This window comes from Bombus flavifrons, chromosome 3, assembly GCF_040668555.2.
Source record: "Bombus flavifrons isolate JBK064 chromosome 3, iyBomFlav1_principal, whole genome shotgun sequence".
NCBI classification, from domain to species: domain Eukaryota; kingdom Metazoa; phylum Arthropoda; class Insecta; order Hymenoptera; family Apidae; genus Bombus; species Bombus flavifrons.
Window position 1 is genome coordinate 15,774,360 of NC_138444.1, and position 24,640 is coordinate 15,798,999.

General features: G+C 34.6%; 2 protein-coding genes across 17 annotated transcripts in view; one reads left to right on the forward strand and one right to left on the reverse strand.

The window, feature by feature from the left end:
• Positions 1-24,631, forward strand: part of kar (monocarboxylate transporter 10-like protein kar) — a 179,220-nt gene extending 154,589 nt beyond the window's left edge. The window contains exon 9 of one of the 2 annotated variants that reach the window (XM_069109836.1): positions 24,378-24,631. In XM_069109836.1, coding sequence (XP_068965937.1) covers positions 24,378-24,616 — 239 coding nt within the window. In that variant the 3' untranslated portion in view covers positions 24,617-24,631. Of the gene's footprint in view, positions 1-20,243; positions 20,291-24,377 lie in introns of those variants that run through there. The other variant, XM_069109839.1, reaches the window with a different exon arrangement.
• The window catches only part of nrm (neuromusculin), a 433,949-nt gene that overhangs the window by 103,199 nt on the left and 306,110 nt on the right, over positions 1-24,640 (reverse strand). For all 15 annotated transcript variants that reach the window (XR_011172628.1, XR_011172629.1, XR_011172630.1 and 12 more), the window contains one exon: positions 8,539-8,693. Coding sequence is in view for 11 of the 15 variants with exons in the window: in XM_069109818.1 (XP_068965919.1) it covers positions 8,539-8,693 (155 nt within the window). In the remaining 4 variants the exon portion in view is untranslated. The remainder of the gene's footprint in view (positions 1-8,538; positions 8,694-24,640) is intronic.

Here is a 24,640-nt window from a genome sequence, read left to right on the forward strand (position 1 = left end):
TTCCTTGATAAAAATGTTATACGTTATAAAATGTTAATCATCGCTATATATTCTAGTGTCAAAAACTTTGAAAATTTGATGGAAAGTTTCATGATCTTTCGTACGTACCTAACAGGGACCCGTTTCTTCTTTTGCGTTTCGACCATTCTAATTATTCCATCACTGACAAAAGAAATAAATTGAAGCGCGACGTCACGCAACATGCGTTCCACTTTCGAACGAAGTTCAATTCCGTGAAATTTTCATTTTCCCAGGCCGGAAAGTGGAGAAAAGAGGTACCCGGAGTGCAGCACGCCGCACGACGACGATGCTAAGGCGCGGGAAAAAACATACGGCAACTGCAACTTTCATGAGCTGGGCGAATCCTAATTTCCCTGCAGAATTTCGTACTGAGCTTCAGCGTTCAGTCTGTGTTTTTGACAAAAATGTTGCTTCCTTTTTGGGGAAAATGTTACGTCTCTGTGCCGACGATGATGCATTGGGTCTGTTACGAAGATTGTACTTCTGCAACGTTATACTTCCATATCTGTGGACGATTCTATTTGTTTAAGACAAAGCCCAGATTTCGTTACTGCGAAAACGACGATGTACCTAATAAAAACGAAAATTTACACTACGATACGATAAATTAATTCATAGAACCATTACATCTTCATGGAACTACTCTCGCGTAATTTTACTATTAGGTTGTCCAACAAGTTTCTTTCGTTTCATAAGGTGATAATAGATGAACAACAATTCCTGTTTTATATTATTTTATTGAATTACGTATGATCCATTTCGTTATATTTCTATTATTATGTTCGTGCCTAATTCAATAAACTGATATAAAACAACAAAACATTGTGCGTCTATTATTTCCTTATAAAACGAAAGAAACTTATCGGACAACCTAATAAGTTCTATACGAAACAAATAATTTGACCAAATAATTCCTTCATATTCGATATATACAATCTTAACAGAGATAATCTAGGGAAAATCGATTTGAGTCGATAGAAATGGTTTGAGCAATGGAATCCTTTAGAATCGCTTTTAATAATACGAGGGGTAGTCGGAGGGGGGTCAGATCGATGTATTTGGGGTCCGAATTAGAAGGAGCAAGCGAGGGTGTCCAATCAGAAGTGCTGGCGAGTCGATAGAAGCCCAATGACCTAGAGAGAGATAGATAGATAGAGAGAGAGAGAGAGAGAGAGAGAACTGCCTGAAATCCCATAATTTCCAGCAGCTAGAAGATCTAATTGGATTGGCCGCGAGACAAGTGGTCCTTCATATAATTTAAATAGAGGTCGATTGCCGCTCCTTTACGCGGTTCGCGATCGTAACAGCTTTCCATCCGATAAATTGCTCTCTGAAATACGCGCGACGAATAGCGTCAACAGCCAACGAAATGGCTGTTACAATTACTTCCCGCGAATTATGCAGCTTAATCATAATATCGGTTCATCGGTGACACTACTGTATAATTTTTGAACTGAATTTGTGCCGATTCCAACGAGTATTAAAAAAGATTTCAACGCCTGGACGATCATATGGATGAAAAAGATATAGAATGGTTCATGAAAATATTTGAATACTTATCGTGGAAAATTTTAATGTCAATATTGTATGTGTTCTACAAAACATTTTGGAATTTCATTGACTCTGTAATGAGACACGATTGTCGTCGCGATTATATTTATCAAAATTGAAACTAATTCGAAGATATACTGGGTGGTTGGTAACTGGTGGTACAAGCGGAAAGGGGGTAATTCTACGCGAAAAAAGAAGTCAAAAATATAGAATAAAAATTTTTTTTTTTAATTTTTTTTTTCTTTTTTTTTAATTTTTCCATCGAGACAACGATCTACAGTGACATCCATTATAACGAGACGTGATAAAGTGAACGCGTACCGAGCGAAAATTCAAAGTCGATTTTCTCGAAAACAAAGCCTCAAACGAAAAACTTTTATTCTATATTTTCGACTTCTTTTTTCGCGTAGAATCAACCCCTTTCCGCTTGTACCACCAGTTACCAACAACCCTGTATATAGAAATTACAAGGCATTTATTGCAAACATAATTCTAGCAAAAATTATGCTGTCTTTATTTTAGATATATTAATGTCAGATTTAAAAACAAACTACGATAGATAAATTATGGACAGACTAGTTATTCTTGTTTCCTGTCAACGAGATCTTTTTCATCGTATCTTCATTATATTTATTCGAGTCATGAAAAGGTGAAAGCTGACAGCAGGTGAAAGAATCGCGGCGCGTATGCACCGAATGAGTTTCAAGTTTTCAAATTTCATTTCGGTTGTCGGAATCGCGCGCTTTCTTCGTCCATGCGTTTGCACGGTGGGAGTTATAGAAAACTTTCGGACAGGCATTAGGTCGATGTGAAAGTTCCGCCATACGTTTTCACCTAGCTTGCACATACATGCATCGGAAAGTCAAAGTCCTCGAAAAATAAAATCGAACTCGATTTCCCATCTTGTCATCTTCGTTTTTTTTTTTTTTTTACTTTTTTTCTCTTCTTAGAATATCGAAATTCTAGTGGTAGAAATATGGGATGGTGTGATGGGATGGTGCGATGGGATGGTGCGATGGGATGGTGTGACGTCAGGGAAGAACGTGGCGTGAGGGGTAATTGTTTATAAACATTGTCAAGATATGTTAATTTTGTCAAGGAGTGTTGTGAGCGTTACTAAGGTTTGTTAAGGGAGAAATGAGCGTGGAAAATGCTGTCAGAGTTAAATTTAACGAATACGCGAAACGCGGTATTATATTCGATTTCGTGTGAGTGCAACGATATTGTATTTGTCATACTGTTTTCTATTAACTTATAATATAACATTCCTACAGAAGTATTTATTTACACTGCGTATTCATATCGAATTGAAGAAAAAGTCTGAAAATCAATATAATTATATCGATATAAATATTAAACGTCTTGCTTTTATGTTCGTTTATTGTAAATATGTTTGCATCGAAATTAATCTTGTCAATATAGGCGAGTTTCTTTTACAATTTTTAATAAAATTCTTTTCTTCCTTAAAGGATGCTAACGAAGAAAGGATTTTTTGCAAATTTAGCAAGTTCTTATAGAAAATAAACGAAAATAATTCTAAAATTTGGAAATTGCAAGCACTCTCGAACTAGGTCACGATATGCAGTTCGTTTTATGTATTATAATTAAGGTAAAGTTATATCTTCAATACGGACAGAATAGTCTATTTTCTTTTCTTTTCGCTTCTTCACTATATCTCGGTTAAAGTCAAAGTCTAAAATTCTAATTAAAACGACACTTTAATCACAGAGAAATTTTAATCCGTTTTTTAAACCTTCGGTGTATTTACTAGAAATATACTACCACTATCTCCGGGACTTCTTAAACTTTAAATAAATAATCTTCTAACATCGTGTTTATTCGTTGCCAGTTGCAACATCATACTTAATCGTAATTTCATTTCTACCATAAAAGATTATTTTAGTATATCGTCACCTCTTGTATATATTGTTATTATTTTCATAATGGATTGTTCATCGATTATTGAAATCTTGAAAAAGAGGATTCTGTCGGATAATCCAACCATTAATTATAAACATAATGATTATGTCGTTTCTTCTGTTATATCGAATTGGATTATACAAGAATTACATTTTTACTATCTTGAAATCTCTAATCTCAAAGAGAAATTTATGCTTTTGCAACTACACAATATAAATAGTAACAGAAATACTATAACGAAATATGTAAATACGATAAAGAAATACGAAAGAAATACAAAAGATTACGCAAGAATTACATTTTAATTAGCACTCTAATAAAAGCAATTCTTTTTCGCATGAAATAATGGCCCTCTTTTGTTATTTCATGCCCGTGTGTTTTCGACGCGTATAAATACACGAGAGGCAGTGGCAAAAGGCAACGTGTCGTTTTAAAAAAAGAAATGAGAACTGCGATCGCCTGCAGCCAGGTTTCTTCCCCGACAAGGACAACGAGTGATACTCCGACATGAAGCACGTAAGAAAGAAGAAGCAGTGTTTAATTTCGCCCCTTAACCGTGTCACTCAGCCGAAAAATTGTGCTGAGATCGAGCCTTCTCCCTCGGTCGCATTTGCTACCCTCGTGTGTGTGCTATTTCCAGTTGTTGCCTCGAGCCAAGTAAGAAACTTTTGCATTTTGGTCTTAATTTTTTCCTGTTCAAGGTGTTACTTCCAAGATTTAAGATTTATTTTAACGTTAAAATGCAATAATCTAAGTTCTACAGGTACAGAATATATTATTTTATTTTACTATATACATATATGTTATGCACATATATGTATAATAATATAAACTGTGATTTTCTTCAACATTTAAAATCGTATTCCATTCACTTTTGATTTTACCTCAGATCTTTCCATTATCTTTATTTTGTAACGTAGTAGGTCGTCCGGATACACAATATTTTTCGTTTTATATTATTTACCGAATTACATATGATCCATTTTGTTCTATCAAAATAAAGATCACAACGTTCGACGAATTAGGTTTCGTGTTTGTATAAAGATGCGTCGTTGTAAAAGACGTGTCTGTAAAAGAAAGACACTTTTCGGACAACCTAATACTAAGAAATAAATACAAAATTTTTAACGTGTTGAGGAATTCAAGCTTCAAAAATATCGAAGGAAAAACTCAACCACGTTTACGCGATTCTTTTTTTAATCTTCGACTAACATATTTGGAAACTCAGTTAGCTATATTTTTCTATCTGCTACCGAACCAACTCGCGTTACGATTAAACACTGTTATTTTCTTAATTTTTGGCGAAAACAGGATACGCGTGATACCACGGTTTATAGACACACTCGAACCTTTCAAAGTTACGACCTACATAGCGTACATATTTGCAATAAAGATTCTACACCGCCATCAGAATTCCATAATCGCGAGTTTGAAAAATACAGCTGCTTATGAATTAGTTTGTGAGTTAGTTTTTTTTTTTTTCGTCGTTTCATACGTATCGTTTGGTGCGATCAATTTTTCATCGGAAGTGCATACTCCACCAATTTTAAAATTCGGCGACAAAATATTAATTCCGTGTCAAAGTATTTACTTTTAATTTTCGACATGCTGCTGCACGAAAAATTCTGTTTTTTAGCGGATCGCAATAAAAATGAAATGGTGGATGAAAATTATTTCTGGCGATCTTGAATTTGTTTAAAATTGACAATAAAGAACGAATTTGTCAACTGATTGACAAAAAAATAATTTCGCGTCACGATATTTCGTTTTTCATGTACTTCGCCTGTATAAAGATTCTTTGTTATCTCGATTGCGACGAAAATGAAATGTCCGAGGAAAATTATTTCTACCAACGCTGAATTTTTGACATGACGAGAGTCGTGTCAATGTAAAAAGAAATTCGCGTCAAATGCCATCGATCCCATCGAATAAATAAAACGTACGTTTATAATCGATATAACGTAAAAGAAATACGAAGATTCGCAAAAGAGTAAAACGCGATATTAAACGAAAATTGTCTATTCCCGTGCTGGTCGATATTTTACGATATTTCGAAAACGACGAACACCGCGGGATCTTGGCCGTTAATTGTGTCGTTAGCCATAATAATTTATAACAACGGGCAAACGTGAAACGTATCATTAGTGCGGATGACGAGGCTCGGCTGAAAAGCGTTTGTTCTCACCTAAAATAATGTTGCCCATGGAAATGAGACACGGACACAACGATGCGATATTTTACGTGGCAAACCCGACCTCGGCACAAGTGTGCAATTTGCAACTTTTAATAGCAACGTCGTTCTAATTGTTTTTATTTGGTCGCATTCATTGTCGAGCTTCGGACCTTCGACCGTCTGAAACGTTGCTCGTTTTATCGCGTTCTTTAAACCTCAACCCATCCACCTCGACTCTCCTTTGTACTTCCTTCTCGACTGTAACGCGATTGAAAATTTTAGATTGAAAGGAAACCACGTGCCAGGCCTTCCTCAACTTCCGCCCTAAAAATGTCGCCTTTGATCCATTCAAACGCGTCGCATTGCACGTACATTTCTACATTTGCTTTAAAACTAGAGTCGTGTAATCTATATAGTTACGAATATTTAAATGTGACAAAGATATTTTATTTTAATTTCGACAATGTTTCAAGTATAGTCTGTCGAAGTAATAGGACGAAGTAGTATAGCGAAGCAGAAATGTACACAACGTACGTAATATCTAAAAGTATGCGTATAAAATATTTAAACTATAATACTCCTTATAATATTTAATAGGTAAAACAATTTTCTATCCAAGTTCCAATTATTCGTTATTGACGACATTGGATTACATTAATTAATGAAAATCATACGAACACAAAACTATATAGACATTTGCAAGCTAATTAGTTAGTCGAATTAATCTGTTTAGTCTATTTGGTCTAATAAATTATAACAGATGCTATACCTTGAATATTGTATACTATATTTTTGCGTATCACGTGCAATTTACATGTTTTTCAGAATTTTCTATAAATACATAAAAATCCACGATCTATTCGTAATGTTCAACTTTCGTCACAGATAATTTTCGACTTTTCACCATCAGATAAATCTTCGTACGTAAAATCATCAAACGTCCAGAAAGTCACACAAACGTAATACGTGTGATGCTTTTGAAAGCAAAGCCGCACGGTTCGGTCTATCCTCGAAAGATTTACAATTCGGAAAGTTGCACTTACGCGAGCGGAGAATTCTGAGAAAGGCTGGGAACGTGGGAAAACATGAATCCTGCGCGACATTTCGGCTTCCGCGTTACAACTTCCGACCATTCGCGAGTTTCGCTTCGCGACACGCTGGTAATTACAATAAACCTTCAATGGATGAACAGATTCGCCACGGTTGCACGAGTTCAGAACAAGTCTCGCGTTATTAGCACGGTCTGACTGTAATCAGACGACGTAAGAATCCACGTTAAGTTTGCGGTGGACTTACCGCAAAAAATTTTCCTGATGTTTCAAACTGCGGATAGTTTCGGTCTCGGAATATTCTTTAACAAACACAACGTAAGAACCGCGATGCCAACTTTCGTAATTCGAGCGATTCTTCGAAACTGCACCTTAAATATCGCATTGTACGGACGTATAAGGTGCAAGTAAAGGTACAGTTATCGGACTTGTTTGAGGAATTCTTGAAGTTTCTTATTAAGTATTATCGGAGATGTCCACTTTAGGCAATTTCTCAGAATTATTTTTCTGGCTTGGAAAATGTTATTCTCAAAAATATTATGTAACGCCTTCTCTAATGAAAAATAAATTATACGCGCGACGTATCTTCATGCGCGACGTTTTCAGATATCAACCTGAGATTTTGGTTGCAGATTTTCTTCCTTTACTTTTCGGACAAAGGTATCTTCAACCAAGCGTCGATCTTCCCCTACGAAAAATCGATTCTATCACAAAGATCTCGACTTTGTCCGAAAAATATTAAAAAAAAAAAGAGAGAAAAATAGGCAAAGTCAATGTTTTAGTGATCATTTACTGATTTCCAATATCACGGCTCATATTTAAATCAATAGCACGTGGACTTTCATGTAATTCGGACACTTTTAAACGGCAAATTACGAGTGTCCGTTCAAATACACATATTTATCGCGGTTTAAGTTCGTTTCGCCGGTGACACCGTCGAGCGGTATCTCGGTTTCCAGCTAAAATTTCAAAGTAATTGGCATCCCTTTCATGTTCGTAAATTCAACCGCACTTTAATAGTATGACATGTTGCGTGTGTCAAGATAACCGGTTCAGTGGTTTAGTCGCTACCACTTCGGATTAGTACTGCGGCTTTCTCGTTTGTCGAATTACTGGGATTACCCAGATTACACGGATCGTACAAGTACGATACGTCTAATACGAGTTATTCCACGCATATCTTACTACTGGGGGATCGTCGACGTTTAATCGATTAATTAAATTATACGCCACCTCTGGCTCGTGCACCGTGAAAAGCATCCCTTCCGTAGGCTCCTCTATCTCGTAACCGTCCCCTACCCTCTTTTCGAGTTCATAGTTTGTTCAGTCGATTATACAGCAAATAATCACGACTCGATCATTTACTAATACTAAGTTCATTAAATTGAATAGTAAATTACCTAAACTAAACGGGAGTTTAAAACTTCAGCATATAAATGTTTATGAAGTCTGGTCTCTTTGCAGTGGAAAGTTAAACTCTACTAGCGGTTGAACTTTCGACAAGGAAGCGGAGCAAAGAGAAAGACCCGAATAAATAGCGATGATAAATTTCCTTTTGGTGTTTCCCTCTTATACGTCTTTCCTCTGGTGGTACCTCTGGATTTTTCTTTTTATTTACGTTATTTATAGAAGATGGTCTTAATTCGTTGCTGTACATTTCGTTTCGACGAGTTTGAGACAAGATACGGTGTGTCAAAGATGTTCAAAAATTTGAAGAATTTAAGAATGACGAATCTCAATCGTTGGATACTAGAGAAGTCTGGAAAATTCAATGGCTTTCTTACTTTCCTATACTGTCTGAAACAATATCGTTAGAAAACTTACCGGTGACGTTGAGTATGATATGCTGGACATTATTGCACTTTCGATTCACAGCCAGATATGTAGCTTCGCACTTATAGAGACCTTCGTCCTCCAATTTAACGTCCGGAATCTTCAAGAAAGTCTTCGACGAATTTGTCGTGTATTCTATATCCGACCTAAAACACGTGAAAGACAGGAAAAATTATTTCATGCATTCATGACAAAATTGAAAGCGCAAAATTGTACGAAATACGCGTGATAAGTGAAAATATAAAGAATACTTGAAGCGAGGTAGTTGTTATTTTCTCCAGTGAAATAAATTTTTACGTAAACTCCATTTTCTTAGTTACCTTGATAATATGAAATTGCATGAAACAAACGTAATCTAGTAATATCAATGATCCTCCGATATCGCGAGCAGAACATACACAATTCATCGTAGAATCATCATGTTAAAAATTATATTTCTAAATATAGCGTATGTTACATAGAAACCGAGTCAAGAGGATTATCAATCATACAAATCGGATAGAATAATGACAACAATATTCTTATTTGCAAACATATTCTAATGCGGTTCACTGTCATTCATATGACACATTTGCAATCCCATTAGCATGCGCTAATGAATGGAACAATGAAACGGATCAACCTGCACGCTATGCCGTTAAATCGATACCGCTTTACTTACGCCAGTAAGGAAACAATGGGATTAGGATGTATACCATACAATCGCATATTCTATTTGCCCGATACGATTGCAGTGGCGCATCCATCATTGTCGATAGAACCGATACAATACGCCTGACAGATCGTCAAAATCATTCAACTTCGTTACGATTCAAACAAATAATCTTTCGGCAAATCAATCATTTATTGAGAGAGAAATATGCGATTGACACGGATGACTAGTTGCAGTGAAAACAAAATTTTCATACGGTTAATACAGCAACTACGGAGAATTTATACAGAAAATGAAACAATATTTCTATCTGACAATTTTTTATTACAGATATTTTTTAGTTCGTACAAATAAAGGTATTGAGTTTCTTTTTCAGAGCGTATCTTGTTAAATAAACGGTGCAGAGTAACGGTGTAGAGTAACGACAATGGTGACTAACGAACACACTATTGGAAAAGGAAAATTCTAACATCTATGGAGTCGGTTCTTTCTTGATCTCCATTCCAGATACTCTAAATATTCTATATCTTCTAAGAAAATATTTCACGGCCTTCACTCTGCTTCTTTCAAATGAGAAAATTGCAAGACTCTCTTCTATGGTAATTAACGTCTGTATCGTTCGCGATACACATTTTTAAATTTTCGTGTTATTTGTTCACGTTCATAGACAAACTTTAAAATCTAAAAATATAATTATCGAAAGAATCGAATACCTAAACTCGCAATAACTACGATTTATCGAAGAAATTAGATAAAGAAAAAAAAAGAAAGAAGAGAGAATGCAACAGTTCATTGCACTCGTCCATCAAACTATCCAGACAAGCAATTGTTTAATCTTCTCCAATAGCTCTTACGATCGTTCTCAGCTCACTACTCAACCCTTGTTACAGTTTCGCTTCGTTAGCCAGAATGCTTAGAAGTTGTAGCCACGGCGTACACCCCGCGAGCGATGCAATATCCGAATACCAGCGATAATTGTTATTAACTAGTGCGTTTGTTCATTAATGCAATGCACTTCTGTTGATTGCTGGCGCAATGATACACGCACCAGCTGTACAAATACGCTCAACTGCATGTAAAACGGTCCACCGACCGTCCTCTCCCCTGTGTAATCTATTTATTGTTACTAGTATAGTTACGTTGGCAGATTCGTGCAGTCGCACGACGTCGTTTGACATCGGATTGCTCCACGGAGTTCGACCTGTTCCGTTATTGCGGAAGGTGATTCCAAACTGGAATTATTGCTCTCGTGAAAACAGATTCAGTTAATGAATCTTCTGCGCATCAAGATGGAAAATATTACAGGATGGAAGGATGCCTTTCGACATACTTCTTTTTCTCACTTTTTACGAAGAAAGAAGCTTTTGCTTACAAATTTACGGTCATTTTTCTATTCTTGTATTTGTATTCAATTTTTTATTGTCGTTTAAGTAATTTGTAATTAATCAATTTTTATGTAAAGATAGGTGACTGATGTCGTGACTGTGTTGTTCCTTGTCCTTTTTCCTCTTTTTTTTTTTTTTTTTGTTTTTGAGAAATAAATTAAAATATATATAATATAGAAGGTACGTACTAACAGCTCGTTTGAAGTCATTTTTAGCTGTACACCTACGTGGAATCTTCCGCTAGTTGTGTTATTACTTTTAATTAGTTTGCAATGAACCAATTCCTACGTAAAATTAATGCCGTAGACATTAATGATAATTTCTTGTAGCTTTAATAAGTTTTCCTATGTTAATAGAATTTCAAGTCGACTTAGTTGTAAAACTCTTTGGATCTATGAAACATTTTCATAGTATTGCATTTAAAAACACCTACAGTTCAAATTGATTTCTGCTATCGCTATGTATATTCGTTTGTGCTATGCAACTAATATGTAGGATCACTAATTGCTATTAATTTGTAATTCATATGCCGAATAATTGATTATCATTAATTTACAATTGATATATTGCATAATTAATTATCATTAATTTACAATTAATAATATCTTGAATATTATATTAGCAAGGATGAGATGAGATCTTTATTGAAATAGCAAACTACGGCGGTTGTAAATATCATTAAATTCTTCGTTGAGAAAGTTCGACCAAAAAATTGTGCTTCGTCGAAAAAACTTCCGCTTTTCGTTTTACGTTTACGCGAACTTCCTTAGAACGCACGGAATTTTTTAAACTCGTCAAAAGAAGCTTCGTTTTGCAAAGGAACTCGAAGGAACTTTCTGCCCCGTGTTTGGACGAATCGCGACCTTTCATTAAAGTTTTCACGACATTCTGTCGCGTCTTCGTTCGAGGGAGCTTCGCTTCTCTTTGATCTTTACTCGTCCTCGATAACTAAGTTTTATTACTCGGCGTCGCATTATATTTCTTACATTGCTGCTAAAATATTTGAGCAATGGAGTCGCATAGAAAATTTCGTCTATTATTCCTCAAATTATATTAAACAACACCTTAAATAACGAACATTTTTATTGATGCTTATAAAAAGCAATGCATCTTTAGAATAGTCAAAGTATTAGATTTGAAAGTAAAGAAATTAAATTTCCACCAGTAAAGTAAACAATTTATTGGATTAATATCGTAATTTGACGAACTATGTTATTTCATTATATTCGTAATATAATTTTAACCAAGAATATTCCACTTAGAGAAGCATGTGAGATATATCTGAATAAAATAGAAAAAAAGAAAACAATATATGGAATATATCTTTCTAATAAACAAGAAATCAGTACAACATTTTTTACTACAATTCAAGAAACATTTACATTTCGCAAAATGTCAAGTTAAAGAAATATACGGTAAAAAGATCTCTAATCTCGAACTACTATCACTACACGATACAAATAGTAACAGAAATACTATAACGAATTAAGACACTCTAATACCATAAAGAAATACCGATATGTCAATTTTTTCTATAAAGAATTAAGTATAATTTTCTGAAAGATCATACACCGATTAATATATTGTACAGAACATGTTATTGTATAAAAATATTCCTAATACCAGATCTGTGTCAAATTTCACACCTAACGTAACGTAAACCTCTAAACATAACTCTCGCATAATTTTCACAATGATTAAGAACTAGAACACAGTATTTTCCTTGATCTCCATGTAACACGCCAGTGAAACTAGATAATTGCTTCCATTTAAAGCGTTTCGAGCGAAACCGTACAATAAAACCATTCGCAAAGTACAATTACCAACGAGAAGAAAAAAGCGGCGCGTTTTGCACGAAAACACAGGTCTCGATCGTCGAAATGAGCCGTCATCGGGTCGAGTTAGTTCGCTCAAATAAATTTTAAATCCGTCCCGTGGCCATCACCCAATACGTTCTAAATCGAAATGCACGTTTTCCATTACGCTCCCGTTCGAGATTTTCCGCTTCATCCAATCCTCTTTGCCGCGCAAAATCGGGCCGTACTAGCGTCTACTTGTGCGCTTAAGCACGGTTCCGTAATCAGAAGGAATTGGAATTTCGTGCGTGTGATCGGTGATCAAGTATCGATCGCATTTCGGACGCTCGTTGATCTTCTCTGCGAAGAATGTATTACGTCACGGGTGAATTAAGCGAATGGAACCGTTGTAACTGGCGCTTGAGAGAAGAGAAAAATAAATCGATTCGCTTCTATTACCTTTTACGTCTATGAAATTTTTTATTCCGTTCTATCGTTCACGTTGTATGGAAAATTGTATCGTTCACCTTCGTTTTGGAAGAAGCGAATATTTATGGAACATAGAATATCGTGAAAATATTCTATTATTTTTTATCATATTCTATTCTGATTATTATAATCTTCTCCTTTCGTTTCGAAGGGTAAAGAGGAGAAAGCGAGGAATCTCGTCTTTCCTGATTATCAAATTACAATGATTTATAATATTCCAAATGTCTGTGTAAGGTAGTGTTAAAGATTTGACGTTGAAAGCAGGGGATGTCCACTGTGTATTGGAACAGAACACGGATAAAAGCGATGAATATTTTATTAATTATTCTTTTTTATGACGACCAAGTACGCTTCAGTCTACGAACGATACAGTTGAATTCATGGAACGTTGTTCTTTTTACAGTGAAGTAAAATTTAGTAGACTTGAAACTTTGCTTTCTAAGCAAATGAACAGGAATTATGTATCAATGTTCCTAATTATTTTAAATAATTAATTAACAATTTTAACGAATAAAGTTATGGTTATACAATATCAATATACTACGTTAAATCTGCAATGTATTTCGTTATTAATATTTTAAACTTGTTCATATAACGTAGCTGGAATCGCAAATATAATTGACCTGAAGCATAATTATAAAATTAATTAACTCGAACGGGAAGCTGAAAGAGAAATGTCTATATATTGACAGAAAATCAATGCTTCATATTCAATTTTTGATTCTGATATAACATTAAAACTTCAAAAAAAAAAAAAGTAAAAATCTGCTGCAGATATCCTATATATAAAGGAGCTACCTATAACTGAATGTAAAACAATAATGAACAACATTCGTGCACACCCACACCAATGTACAGAAACATAAAATTAATTTCGATATCTGTGGATATTTGAAAACCTGAAATAATCTTTCGCGTTACACGTATTTTATATTATTAACATTACACTGGCGTATAAAATGTTGTCTTTTAAAAAGTATTTATTTACTAAACAAACTCATCGAGATTCAATCATGTATATAAAATGCTTAAATATTCGTGACACAAATACGAAAAGACCTTCAATACCAAGAACATCGTAGCCATAAAGGATCAAAATACTAATTCAATTAAGAGAATATCAATTATAACATGGAATCAATAGATACAAGCAGATCTTATACACGAAGATACAAGATTAATATAATTGCTAATTATGGACACAGTTAAGATTAACCCATTAGCGGTAGGAACGTGTAGAGGGACCAAGCATTAATCATGCATTCCATTTGTCAGATGGTCTGTCCTAGAGATTGACGTACGAATCGCCACGAGCGTTCCGTCAAATCCTTTGACCTCCCGATGACCAATATCACACCATTCAGCCGCAATATGTTTCTAACGTGCACCATCGATTGTGTCAAAACGTTCGCGTTCAAAATACGCCCACCGTATTCGCTGTCCAACCCTCGCGTCCACTCTATGAAATTCGAGCTAATAAATTCCTCCGGCTATCGGTAGCAAGATTAAATTTACAAAGGTGAACTCGAAATACCTTTGGTATTTGCGAATTATCCGATTCATCCGACTAATCCATTACGTCTAAAAATTTTGCTTAAGTAGCTTCGTTCGATTCTTCGAGTCCTATGAAATTTTCTATACACAAAATGTAAATATCAGTTAGATTATATCGGAGAAATTGAAAGAAACTAATTCTAAATAAATTTCGAACGAAGATCGAACTGGTCGAATCGTAAATGAACCTTCGCGTATCAAAATATACTACACCAAATTAAAAAATGTGAAAAGTATTACCTTCGTATGATAAACTTAAGAAAAGTATTCCCGAGCAGAAATTTCATTCGTGCACGAACAAATCCGAATCTAATAAAACGACATATTTTCAACAGTATGTTTCTCCAGCTAATACAAAAGTTCTGTGCAAGGAATGGGAAGGGGAGATTACTCTGAAGCAGATGCAAATAGCGACATGGTAATCTTCGCATATCGCTTTTCTAACGAGCCCCTCTAAAGGGGAGTTTTCCTTTTTTTTCGAAACTTTTAAAGACACCGAGAGAACGTCGGGGACGTTAATTACTCGGTTCCGAGAAACTAGGCCGGAAATAGGTAGCACGGGGTCAGCTATTACGTAGATAGAACACGGAGCAAGAACGTTCGAAATTAGCGGCCAACGAATTAGTCCAAAGCAAGAGGGTGGAATTGCAGCTTACCACACCTTGGACCGTGACTGTCTCGTTAAAATATTAACCAATCCCACGGATTGGTTAATGTTATTATTTAACGTTATTCCAAAAACATTAAGTCGCATCGATCTCGATTGGATTTCCCAGTTTCCAACGTTAATTTCCGTGCAATGTTTGTTCGTTTACGAAGAAAACAAACTTTGCATTCTGACCCCTGTTAATGAACCTAACACGCTACGTAATAACGTAGCCAACGTAAAGGACGATGGAACGGAAAAAGTAATGGATTCGAGTTTGTTGTTATGCAAAATATAATTTACGATTCGTTGCGTCCTGCTCGGATATAAAGTGACTTCGTTCCATAATGTGGAATGAAGGTGCACGATGAATGGAAATTTACATTGATGAACGCTGATCTACATTCGCTCGTTCCGTTCGTTGAAATAAGTAAAACGAGCGACGAATTGAATTGTATAAACATTTGGTAACGTGTTTATGCATTAGACGAGTGGTAAAACGTGTATTACTAGTGCATTTCAGATGTTAAGCGTATTAAAGACGAATTTCATTCAAAGAAAGAAAATTCGAAATATGACGAAGTAGAATTTTATTGGGAATTTCGATATGAAAGAAAAACTTTACAACTGAAAGATTGGCAACAAGCGTCTTTATTTTAGCGAATTTTAATAAAAATTTCTTTCTTTTTATTTTTCCTTTGGAATTTATAGAATTGTTTCAATATATTTCGGTAATTTTTCCTTTGGAATTTATAGAATTGTATCAATATATTTCGGTAATCGTTTTTCCCCATTTGATTTTGTATTTATTTTAAAGTATGTTTCAATTTACTTTCCCCTGAAACGTGCTCATATCTCATTAGGCTATGAATCACCAAGTATCCCATGTACGTAATTCATTTATGTGTGATATCGTGTGACTGCAAGCGCGTGCAGCATGTGATCAAAGCTAGGCAGATCACGATCTGTTAACAGCATAACGTTAAGATAACATTCGTAGCAGCGACGCGCATGAATTATCAATGGTAAACACGTGAATAGGAAAAGCATAATGAACGTACGTAAACTAATATTAACCATCCAGTGTGCTCATTGATTAAAATGCATACTACACGCAGTAAGAAAAATTCAAATAATAATTTTTCTTCATAAGATTATATATTTTTTTAATTAAATTACCGACTACTTTTAGATAATTCATAGTTTGTTGATTGGCATTAATTTCTCAAGAGACACGTACAACTGTATGGCCAAAAATTATTTTTCTCTCTACACGTACTATGTCATTTTACTTCTGTTTTACTATATTATACCATTTGTTACTTCGTTATTTTACCTCGTTGAGTTTTGGATATTCACGTCGCATGTTCTAAATAATAAACGCTTTCACCCAAATCCCCATTCTCTAAGTTTGATCCGATAAAATTCAGATACATGAAATTAAAAGTCTCAAGCGTCGCTGTTAACCTATCCCCTTTAATTTTCCAATCGACCAAGCTTTACAACGGCAAAATGACTTCGAGAGATCTCTCAAACAAGAGACGTTATACATTTATTTTTCCACTGAACTCGAGCTCTATCGTGTGACTTAGCTTCGCATTCGGATAACGCATACATAGAAATTCTTTGAAACTTATTTTTCCTCTTAAAACGACATCGTAAAACCCGGCAAAGTGGCCAGATTGCCATTCGAGGTCAGCTTTTGCAGTGCTATCAAAGTTGCAATTGCGAAAATCTTTCTGCCCTTCGAGAAGAGACACGTTCTCTTCTTTTATCGTTTTCCCTATCATAGCTCGGTTCTGTAGAGAACGAGAGGCGAAATCCACGTTAAATACCCGCCACGCGTAAACCAAACTCACAATTTAATGAGCTCGAAATGGAGATAGAACAGGATAATACCGAGGGAAGCAGGAATTACATTGAAAATGAAACGACTTCTTAACGTCCTCGCAATTCGTGCTTCGGCTAAGCTGCACAGAAGCGAGATAATGCGTTGTCGATTTCACCCAAGAATCCTAGCCAACGATAGCATTTTAATTATTTCTAGATTCCAATAGAAGTAAATTTCGCTAATGTAGCGTAGAAGATCTTATCTGTAAATGCTTTTCATTTGAAGGATGTTTTCTTGATGTTTTAATAGAAATTTGTATATGTCATAGTATGGACGAACATCCTGTATTCGATTGAACGACACGATAGCTTAAAAAAAAAAAAGGAATTTTTGAATAGAAGAGTGTTTAAGTTTTCTTGCAGAAACGTTTGAGAAATTTAAGTTAAATATGGGAAATAATAGTTTAGCATCAAATTTGGACGCTACATTTCGAAGATTATTGAAAATTTCGGAAAATCTGGAGTATCTGTAAGCTCAGATTTTTTTTTTATTTATTTTCAATATTAATTTCAGGAATTTGAAAATAATGTTGGAACTACCGACTTTCGACAAGACCTCGAAATCGATTGAAAATTTAATGAAAATCTCGAGTATTCGTTCTCATTCAAATGTCATATTTACTTTCAATCTGAAATTTTGCAATCTAGAAATAACTTTGTAACTACTGTAGTTCGATAAAATCCGAAACTAATCAACTTCGATAAAATCTAGGACACGTGAATCTAACCGAGGCGTTGTCGGCAATCGAATATCTTTACAAAGAAATTCTCTGTAATCTATGCGAAATTAAAGTTTCATACCGTCGAAGCATAAAACGTAGAGCCAATCGTTCGTATTCATATAGTGTCGCTCCTTTCTTTACCAGAGAATTCTTTCTCGAGAAGATTCATGTCGGAATTCATAAGAAATAGTGCAACGCTAGGCAAATACGTCTCGGAAAGCAGTCGTAAGTTTCAGGCAATTTTCTTCTTTTGCTGTAATCGTTTCCATCATCGCGTCTTTCAACGTGGAATGGTGGGGGCCAACCGACGAAAGGGATAGAAAATAAGGGAAACAGACGGTGGAACAACGAAGATGGACATATAAAGAAACGAAATAATTGCTAGATATAGAGAAAAGAATGCGACAAGCTGGACAGTAGATAAATAAAAAGATACGGAATAAGATAAACAAATATGCTGTTGGATTTCAAGGTAAAGAAAGGAAAAACATGGGGATCGTGTCACGCGACAAGGAAAATTGTGCCATTTTTTGTAACGTTCAACGAGCATTACGTATTAGGCGAATTATTCTCCTATGTAATGTATATATATTATGTAAAAGTAGTTGATTTAACTTTTTATGTCTTCGGTTATGTTGTTTCTAATTTTTACCTGGTATCTTGATTTTAATCATTTCAAGATTGTTCTAGTAATATATGAGCCTCTCGGGAAACCAAACCGAACAACTCCACTCTTTGCAAGCTTTTTAATTTTATTGTAGTATTGCACCTTTCAAGGAAACAAATTATTTAATTCCATAAGTTTAATTATTGCGAAAAGATGCTACACGTAAATAATCATAACATAAGATCTATCGTGGCCATGTAAAATTCTTGAAGATGCAATATGATTAAATTTATGGTCGATTTCTCGAGACTCGTATGTAAAAGGATCGAAAGATTCATCGTAGTCTCTGGCTCAACGTTCCTACATTATAAATTCATCGTAATAATCCGAAAGAATACACCGTGTCATGAAAGGAAAATTGTTATGTTCTAATCGTAATCTCACATCTGAAATACAGGAAATATCAGAAGACTCGAAATGACGAAAAGAACGTAGCGCACGATCGCTAACAAACTATCCAAAGCACGTTTATAAAATACGCTCTCGAGTGATATGAAAGGCGCATTCTACGATATAATACAACGATATAAATCTTTCGAGATGAAAGTTATCCGTGTCGCGACGACACACCGGAAAAACATGAAAGACTCGAAGAAGTCAATTTCCCATTTGACGTGAAGTGTACCTTAGACTTTCTTCCCAACCGCTTCAAAATATTCTCCGGCAGAATGTATCTTTCGAAGTATCTTAGCCGCAGAAAATTGTATTTTGAGAAAAAGGCTCTCACGGGGATTGCTCTGGATAAGAAACCGTGTTAATACACGGATAAAATCGTTTCGTGTGCACGTCCGTGTATCGAGGCAACGCATCCACGCAGCGACAAGGATAAAAATTTCTCGAACGAGCGCACGGTTTCCTCTCGCTTCGATCCTTTAATCGTACATTTTAGTTTGTACTACGAAATTCCCCGGACGACTTTTATTTTATCTTCCTTTAATTTCTTTTTCTTGTCTGACGTTCCTTTTCAGTGAATTGTTTTTTTTTTTTTTTCAATAGATCTTTTGTACAAAATGAGGAAACTGAAGGGGGGAGAAAATGATAGCTTTCAAATGAAATAATAATAATAATCGAATAGATGAAAGCAACATTGATCACATCTCACCGTCAGCGTTATGTCTTGAAATTTAAAACATTTAAAAAAGTAAGAAAAAGTAAGAATGTTTTGTGTATTCTAAATAAATTAGGAGTTCTCATTTGTATTCTTGTCACAACCTTCTTCGGGAAGAAATTTTTGTTCGTATCCTTTATATTCTTCTATGTGTAAATTTTTTCTTTTTTTTCAATAACTGCCTTAAAGTCAATTTTTATTACAGCATATGAGTAACGTGTCAATCTACCAAGTTTACATGACTCTTCTACTTCCATTTGTTCGATCTGATGCGATAAAAGCGTTCAAAACACAGCTATCCCCTAATTGTTACAAGCAAAACTATTTGTTTGAAGAATATCTACCTTAGATTTTCTATATTCCAGAATCTAGTAGAATTAAATTATATCAAAGAATAACGAAACAAGCAAGAAAATGATGAACGATTTATTAACCGAACCATGTTCTGTTCTCGAAGTCAAAAAACACTTGAGAGTATCGAATGCTTTTTCGGATACCGATCTCGGAATTGAACCAATCGCACCCTACTTAAATCTTTGTCACGATCAACTCGTTCTTATAAAATCGTTCGCGTTCCGTGATAGAAACTGATCTCATGGGGGGGGGGGGGGACTGGCGGAGAAAAACAAGGCAACCGATTAAATCGGATGGCGGTAAATGAGAAAAGTTGGAGAAGAGACTGGATGTGGCGATAAAAGTTCCGAAATGTAAATGAACATAAAGCATCCCAGCTTTTCTTCCTTTTTTTTCTTCTTCTCATATATTTTTTTTTTCTGTTTTATTTTAGACAATTCTGACCAGGCCAGCATCACGCGATAAGCGTTCATCCGATGGGCAAGCTGACGTTTTCAATTACACCGAACCCTCCATTATCGAGCCAGCGAGAAAATTTTTATCACGTTCTTACGATTCGGCGACAATCGACGAGGAACCGCGAGAAACTGTCGATGGTCGATGGGAAACCGGGCCAATAGGATAATAAAGTTCTCGCTAACTTTTCTCGATTCTTTCGACTTTTTCCCTCGTCGCCGGAAAAACTGGGTCGACTAAACGATTTTGCGAGTAACAACGACGTACAGGAATACATTTTTCCACGATATAAACGTATATCGCAGCACGATAATCGATTTTGTTCAGACGTTGATCGTTGATCGCCTGGTTACTAGTTTAATATTTGAACTGCTGATATGTATGAATTTATAGGAAATTTGAAGACGTAAAAATATATGAAATTTTATTCAACCTACTCTGATGGATTATTTCATGCAGTTAAAAGACAAGGAATGCCAGATTATACGAAGCAATCATAAAACGACGAATAGCATAGATTATTTAACGTGTTTTAAAAATCGTATTACACGGTGCACTCTACTGTATAAATTTTCTATTTCTGTCACATATATTATCCTCTTTTTCTTTTCCAAGTTATATACTGTGCGTAAAATTGTCTTCATTTCTACGTATGCTTATGCTATTTTACTTAACCTATCTTTTTTCTTAGTTTTTTTTCCTTCAGCAGTCTGATTTATTCACCTCGTAGTCTTTATTTCTGTATAATAAAGAAATTGACCAAACGTCTGATATGAATTTTACGAACGTACTAAATTTTCACACACATCACAATATATCACAAAGATTACAAGTGGTAGACTAAGTTATAAATGATAAAAATATTAACAACGTTTTTTTGCATTGTATATTGATAAGATATAACAAATGTTTCCCTTTTTCCTACCTGGTTTCTTCGAAGTGATTTTAATTAAAATAAATTAAAATTCTGCATTGGAATAATTCTTAAATATTCCTAACATCTAATTCCATCTCCGATACATAGGATCTATGTAAAATAAAATATTTTTACGAAGAAAAATTCCGAATCTAAGGCTAGATTTACGTCTTGGAACCATTGTACCGGAAGAGCAGGATTACCTAGTATTGATTTGACCCATCATCCCACTATAGTACAAAGTAGTACTAAAATATAAAATTCGATAGTAAGAGGATTTATTTTAGAAGTTACGAGTTGCGAGAAACCAATTTTTATATTCAGATGCGTTCTGAATTTTGACAAGCAGAATTTTTATAATATTGAAATATTAATACGTATTCGAAGACTACGATTAACCCATAAAAAAACCCAACTCCAAAAAGTAAGCAAAAATAACTTTTCATTTTGTGAGTTTATCTTAAAATTTCGTAAATCATATTTTCGTTAAAAATTTCGTCGCAATTATCAAGTTTCATTGTATCGCGTACGTTATTTTAAATAAATTATTTTTACGAAACCTAACAATTTACGCTTTTCAAGCTGTTCCTGACAGAAAAATGTGTACAATTACTTGTTCAACAACAGGAACGACCGAGCAATAAAAGGAAAACTCAAACGCAGATATTTTTTAATCTTTGTAGTGCTTGCATATGGAGATCCGCATTACTATGTCTACTACTTTGAAAATATGCTTCGCATTGCTGTGCAGTATATTACGAACCTTCGTGTTTCTATTCTTGATATACTTTTTAATTACGTTGAAATTATGCGTACGAAAGTTACGTTTTACTAAAATAGAAGAACATATACTTCGTTATAATACGTTACATACTTGCTGTTAATTCTGACTGTAACATTAACTATTATAAAATCTATAAACACAGGATTTTATGCGTTAGGAAATATTACAGTAATTGCTAACATTTAAAAATTGTATATTTTATCATTAAGAAATAAATTAATGAAAAATACAATTTCCTGAAACTTTCGTATCATAAATATCATTGGTCTCAATGAAGCGATATAATTTTCTCGTTTATTGTCAGTTACCAATCATGCAGAGAATAAAATTAACGACCAACTACTATTACAGCTAAACTACGTGTATTTATATAATTTCATATTTTTACACGAGTATAACTAAGAAATTATATTTTAAATATACGTTTTTATACCTTTAAATCTTTTACAAGTGCATGAACTCATCGTTCATCAACGAACTCGATAATATTTATCTTCTTCCTAATTTATCCACGATCATCGCTTTAATCAGAAATTTCGTGACAATACGCGCGAAACAACTCGACCAGAAAAACCTGCACGCTTTTCTTTTATCGCTACAACTGGATTATGCGGGCAAATCTCGCACGTAAGACGAGAAAACTTTGTTCACGAGTGTGTTTTCATCGTGATTCACCAGGACGATCAAGAGGATGATTAACGCGAACGATCAACGTGATACTTTCACCGTAATATCAAAGTTAGAAATTCCTTCGAAACAACCGATTTATTCTCGCCTCGTCGAGACGAATATTCAGGAAAAATTAAGCGCATCGGAACAGATCGTTTGGTTGGCCTACTTTCTACAGCTAATCCTGGATTACCAGCTGTTCCATATTTTTGATACTATCCCCTCGTCAACGGAAGCTTTCACGGTGTCGCGTAAATGACGATAATAATTCTACCGTTTTAATCTCTTCGATGTAATATTCATTTTTCTGACGGTCCACGATCGAGTTTTCTCACCCTCCTCGCTCGACCATCCGGAACCAGCGAATTCTTTGTGTTTAATGATCTACCATTTAAGTCGATTAAAAAGTCAATTTTTCTTCTGGAAATTGGTACATGCGTGATTCGAGGGAATACTTTAATCATTTTTATGGGACGAAGAAATTCGTTTCGAGAATATAAAATTATATTAGACGATACGCTTTATGTCTCGACTATTATGGAAATGTGTTTAATTTGAATCTGATGCAATCATTTTCAAATAAATCACTTTCTTGGTAAGTGCAATAATGTAATTGTTGAAAATGACAACGTGAGTTCGCGCTCTCCAACCATACGCAGATGCGCTAGTTACAATAAATAGTAACTAGAAGATAGTTCTAGATATAATCGATAGATTTAAGCGATAGATTTAAGATATTCTTTTGCTTTTATCCCTAGTCCATATAAAAAAGTTCAATAAAGGTTTTTCAGCTCAGAACGGTATGAGACATTTATCCAAGGAATAAAGTAATAGCTATTGTGATCCTACCTCTAAATAAAGAAATAACAACAGTAATAAGTACGGTCTATAATGCAGACTTGAGAAGATAGGTGAAACGTAATGTTCGAAATAGCCTCTCTGGTTCTTCATAATGAAATATTATGTGATAAAAAAAATTAGAACAAGTCACAGAATCTCTATAAAAATTATCTTGAAACATATCGTCCCGTCAGAGATGATTAAGAGTGTAATGCATTTTGTATAATAAAGTTTGCAATCGAATCTTTCTTACTTTTTCAAATATGACGTTTTTAACATTTCTCTTACAAATTTTCTATGGGAAATGAAATTCTATTATACAGCTTTGAATCTCTGAAGAAATTGTTCTTAAGATTTTTGTTGTTATTTCTATACTCAGAGGTAGGATTACAATAGTTATTGTTTTATTGATAAATCTATCACACCGTTGTGAGCCAAAAAAACCTTCATTGCACGCGCTTACAAAGCTAGGGATAAAAACAAAAAAGCATCTTAAGCCTATCGATTAAATCTATCGATTGTAATTAGGATTATCTTCTAGTTACTATTTCTTATAACTAACGCATCTGCATATGGATGGCGAGCACGAACTCACGTTGTCATTTTCAACGATTTTCAATATTCAGGAGATTATTTCTAACATCTACGACGTAACAGCAATAAAGTTGCTTCGATATGAAATTTGAAACGAGATTCGATCTACTTATAAATACGAGTACAGTATTTCTACGCGACGAAGGAATTAATTTTGTACAGAAAACCTATACAATATTACTCAAAGATATATATTTATATTCTTGATTAAGTGTATTTTGAATAACGATTTAATTATTGAACGTCATATACTGAACTGTATATGCTGTTATTTTCCGCTTAGAGTTTGCTTCATTTTGTGTTCACAGAAACTTGCTCCGAAGCGAATAGCGGCTTAATATCCACCAAACAAACCACGCAAACAAGATTATTAATTCTGCTTGAGCTTCATTGCGGTATTTCGGAAATGGGCTATAACAATGTCATAGAGGCGAGTATAAGACAACATTATAGCAAGTATTACCCAGCAAAAACCTTAATGAATTTATTCCAAAATGTTTTGGAAATTTGCAAAAAATACCGACCCAAGAATCCATATTTATACTAAATATTCTGCTAAAATTCATTTTCC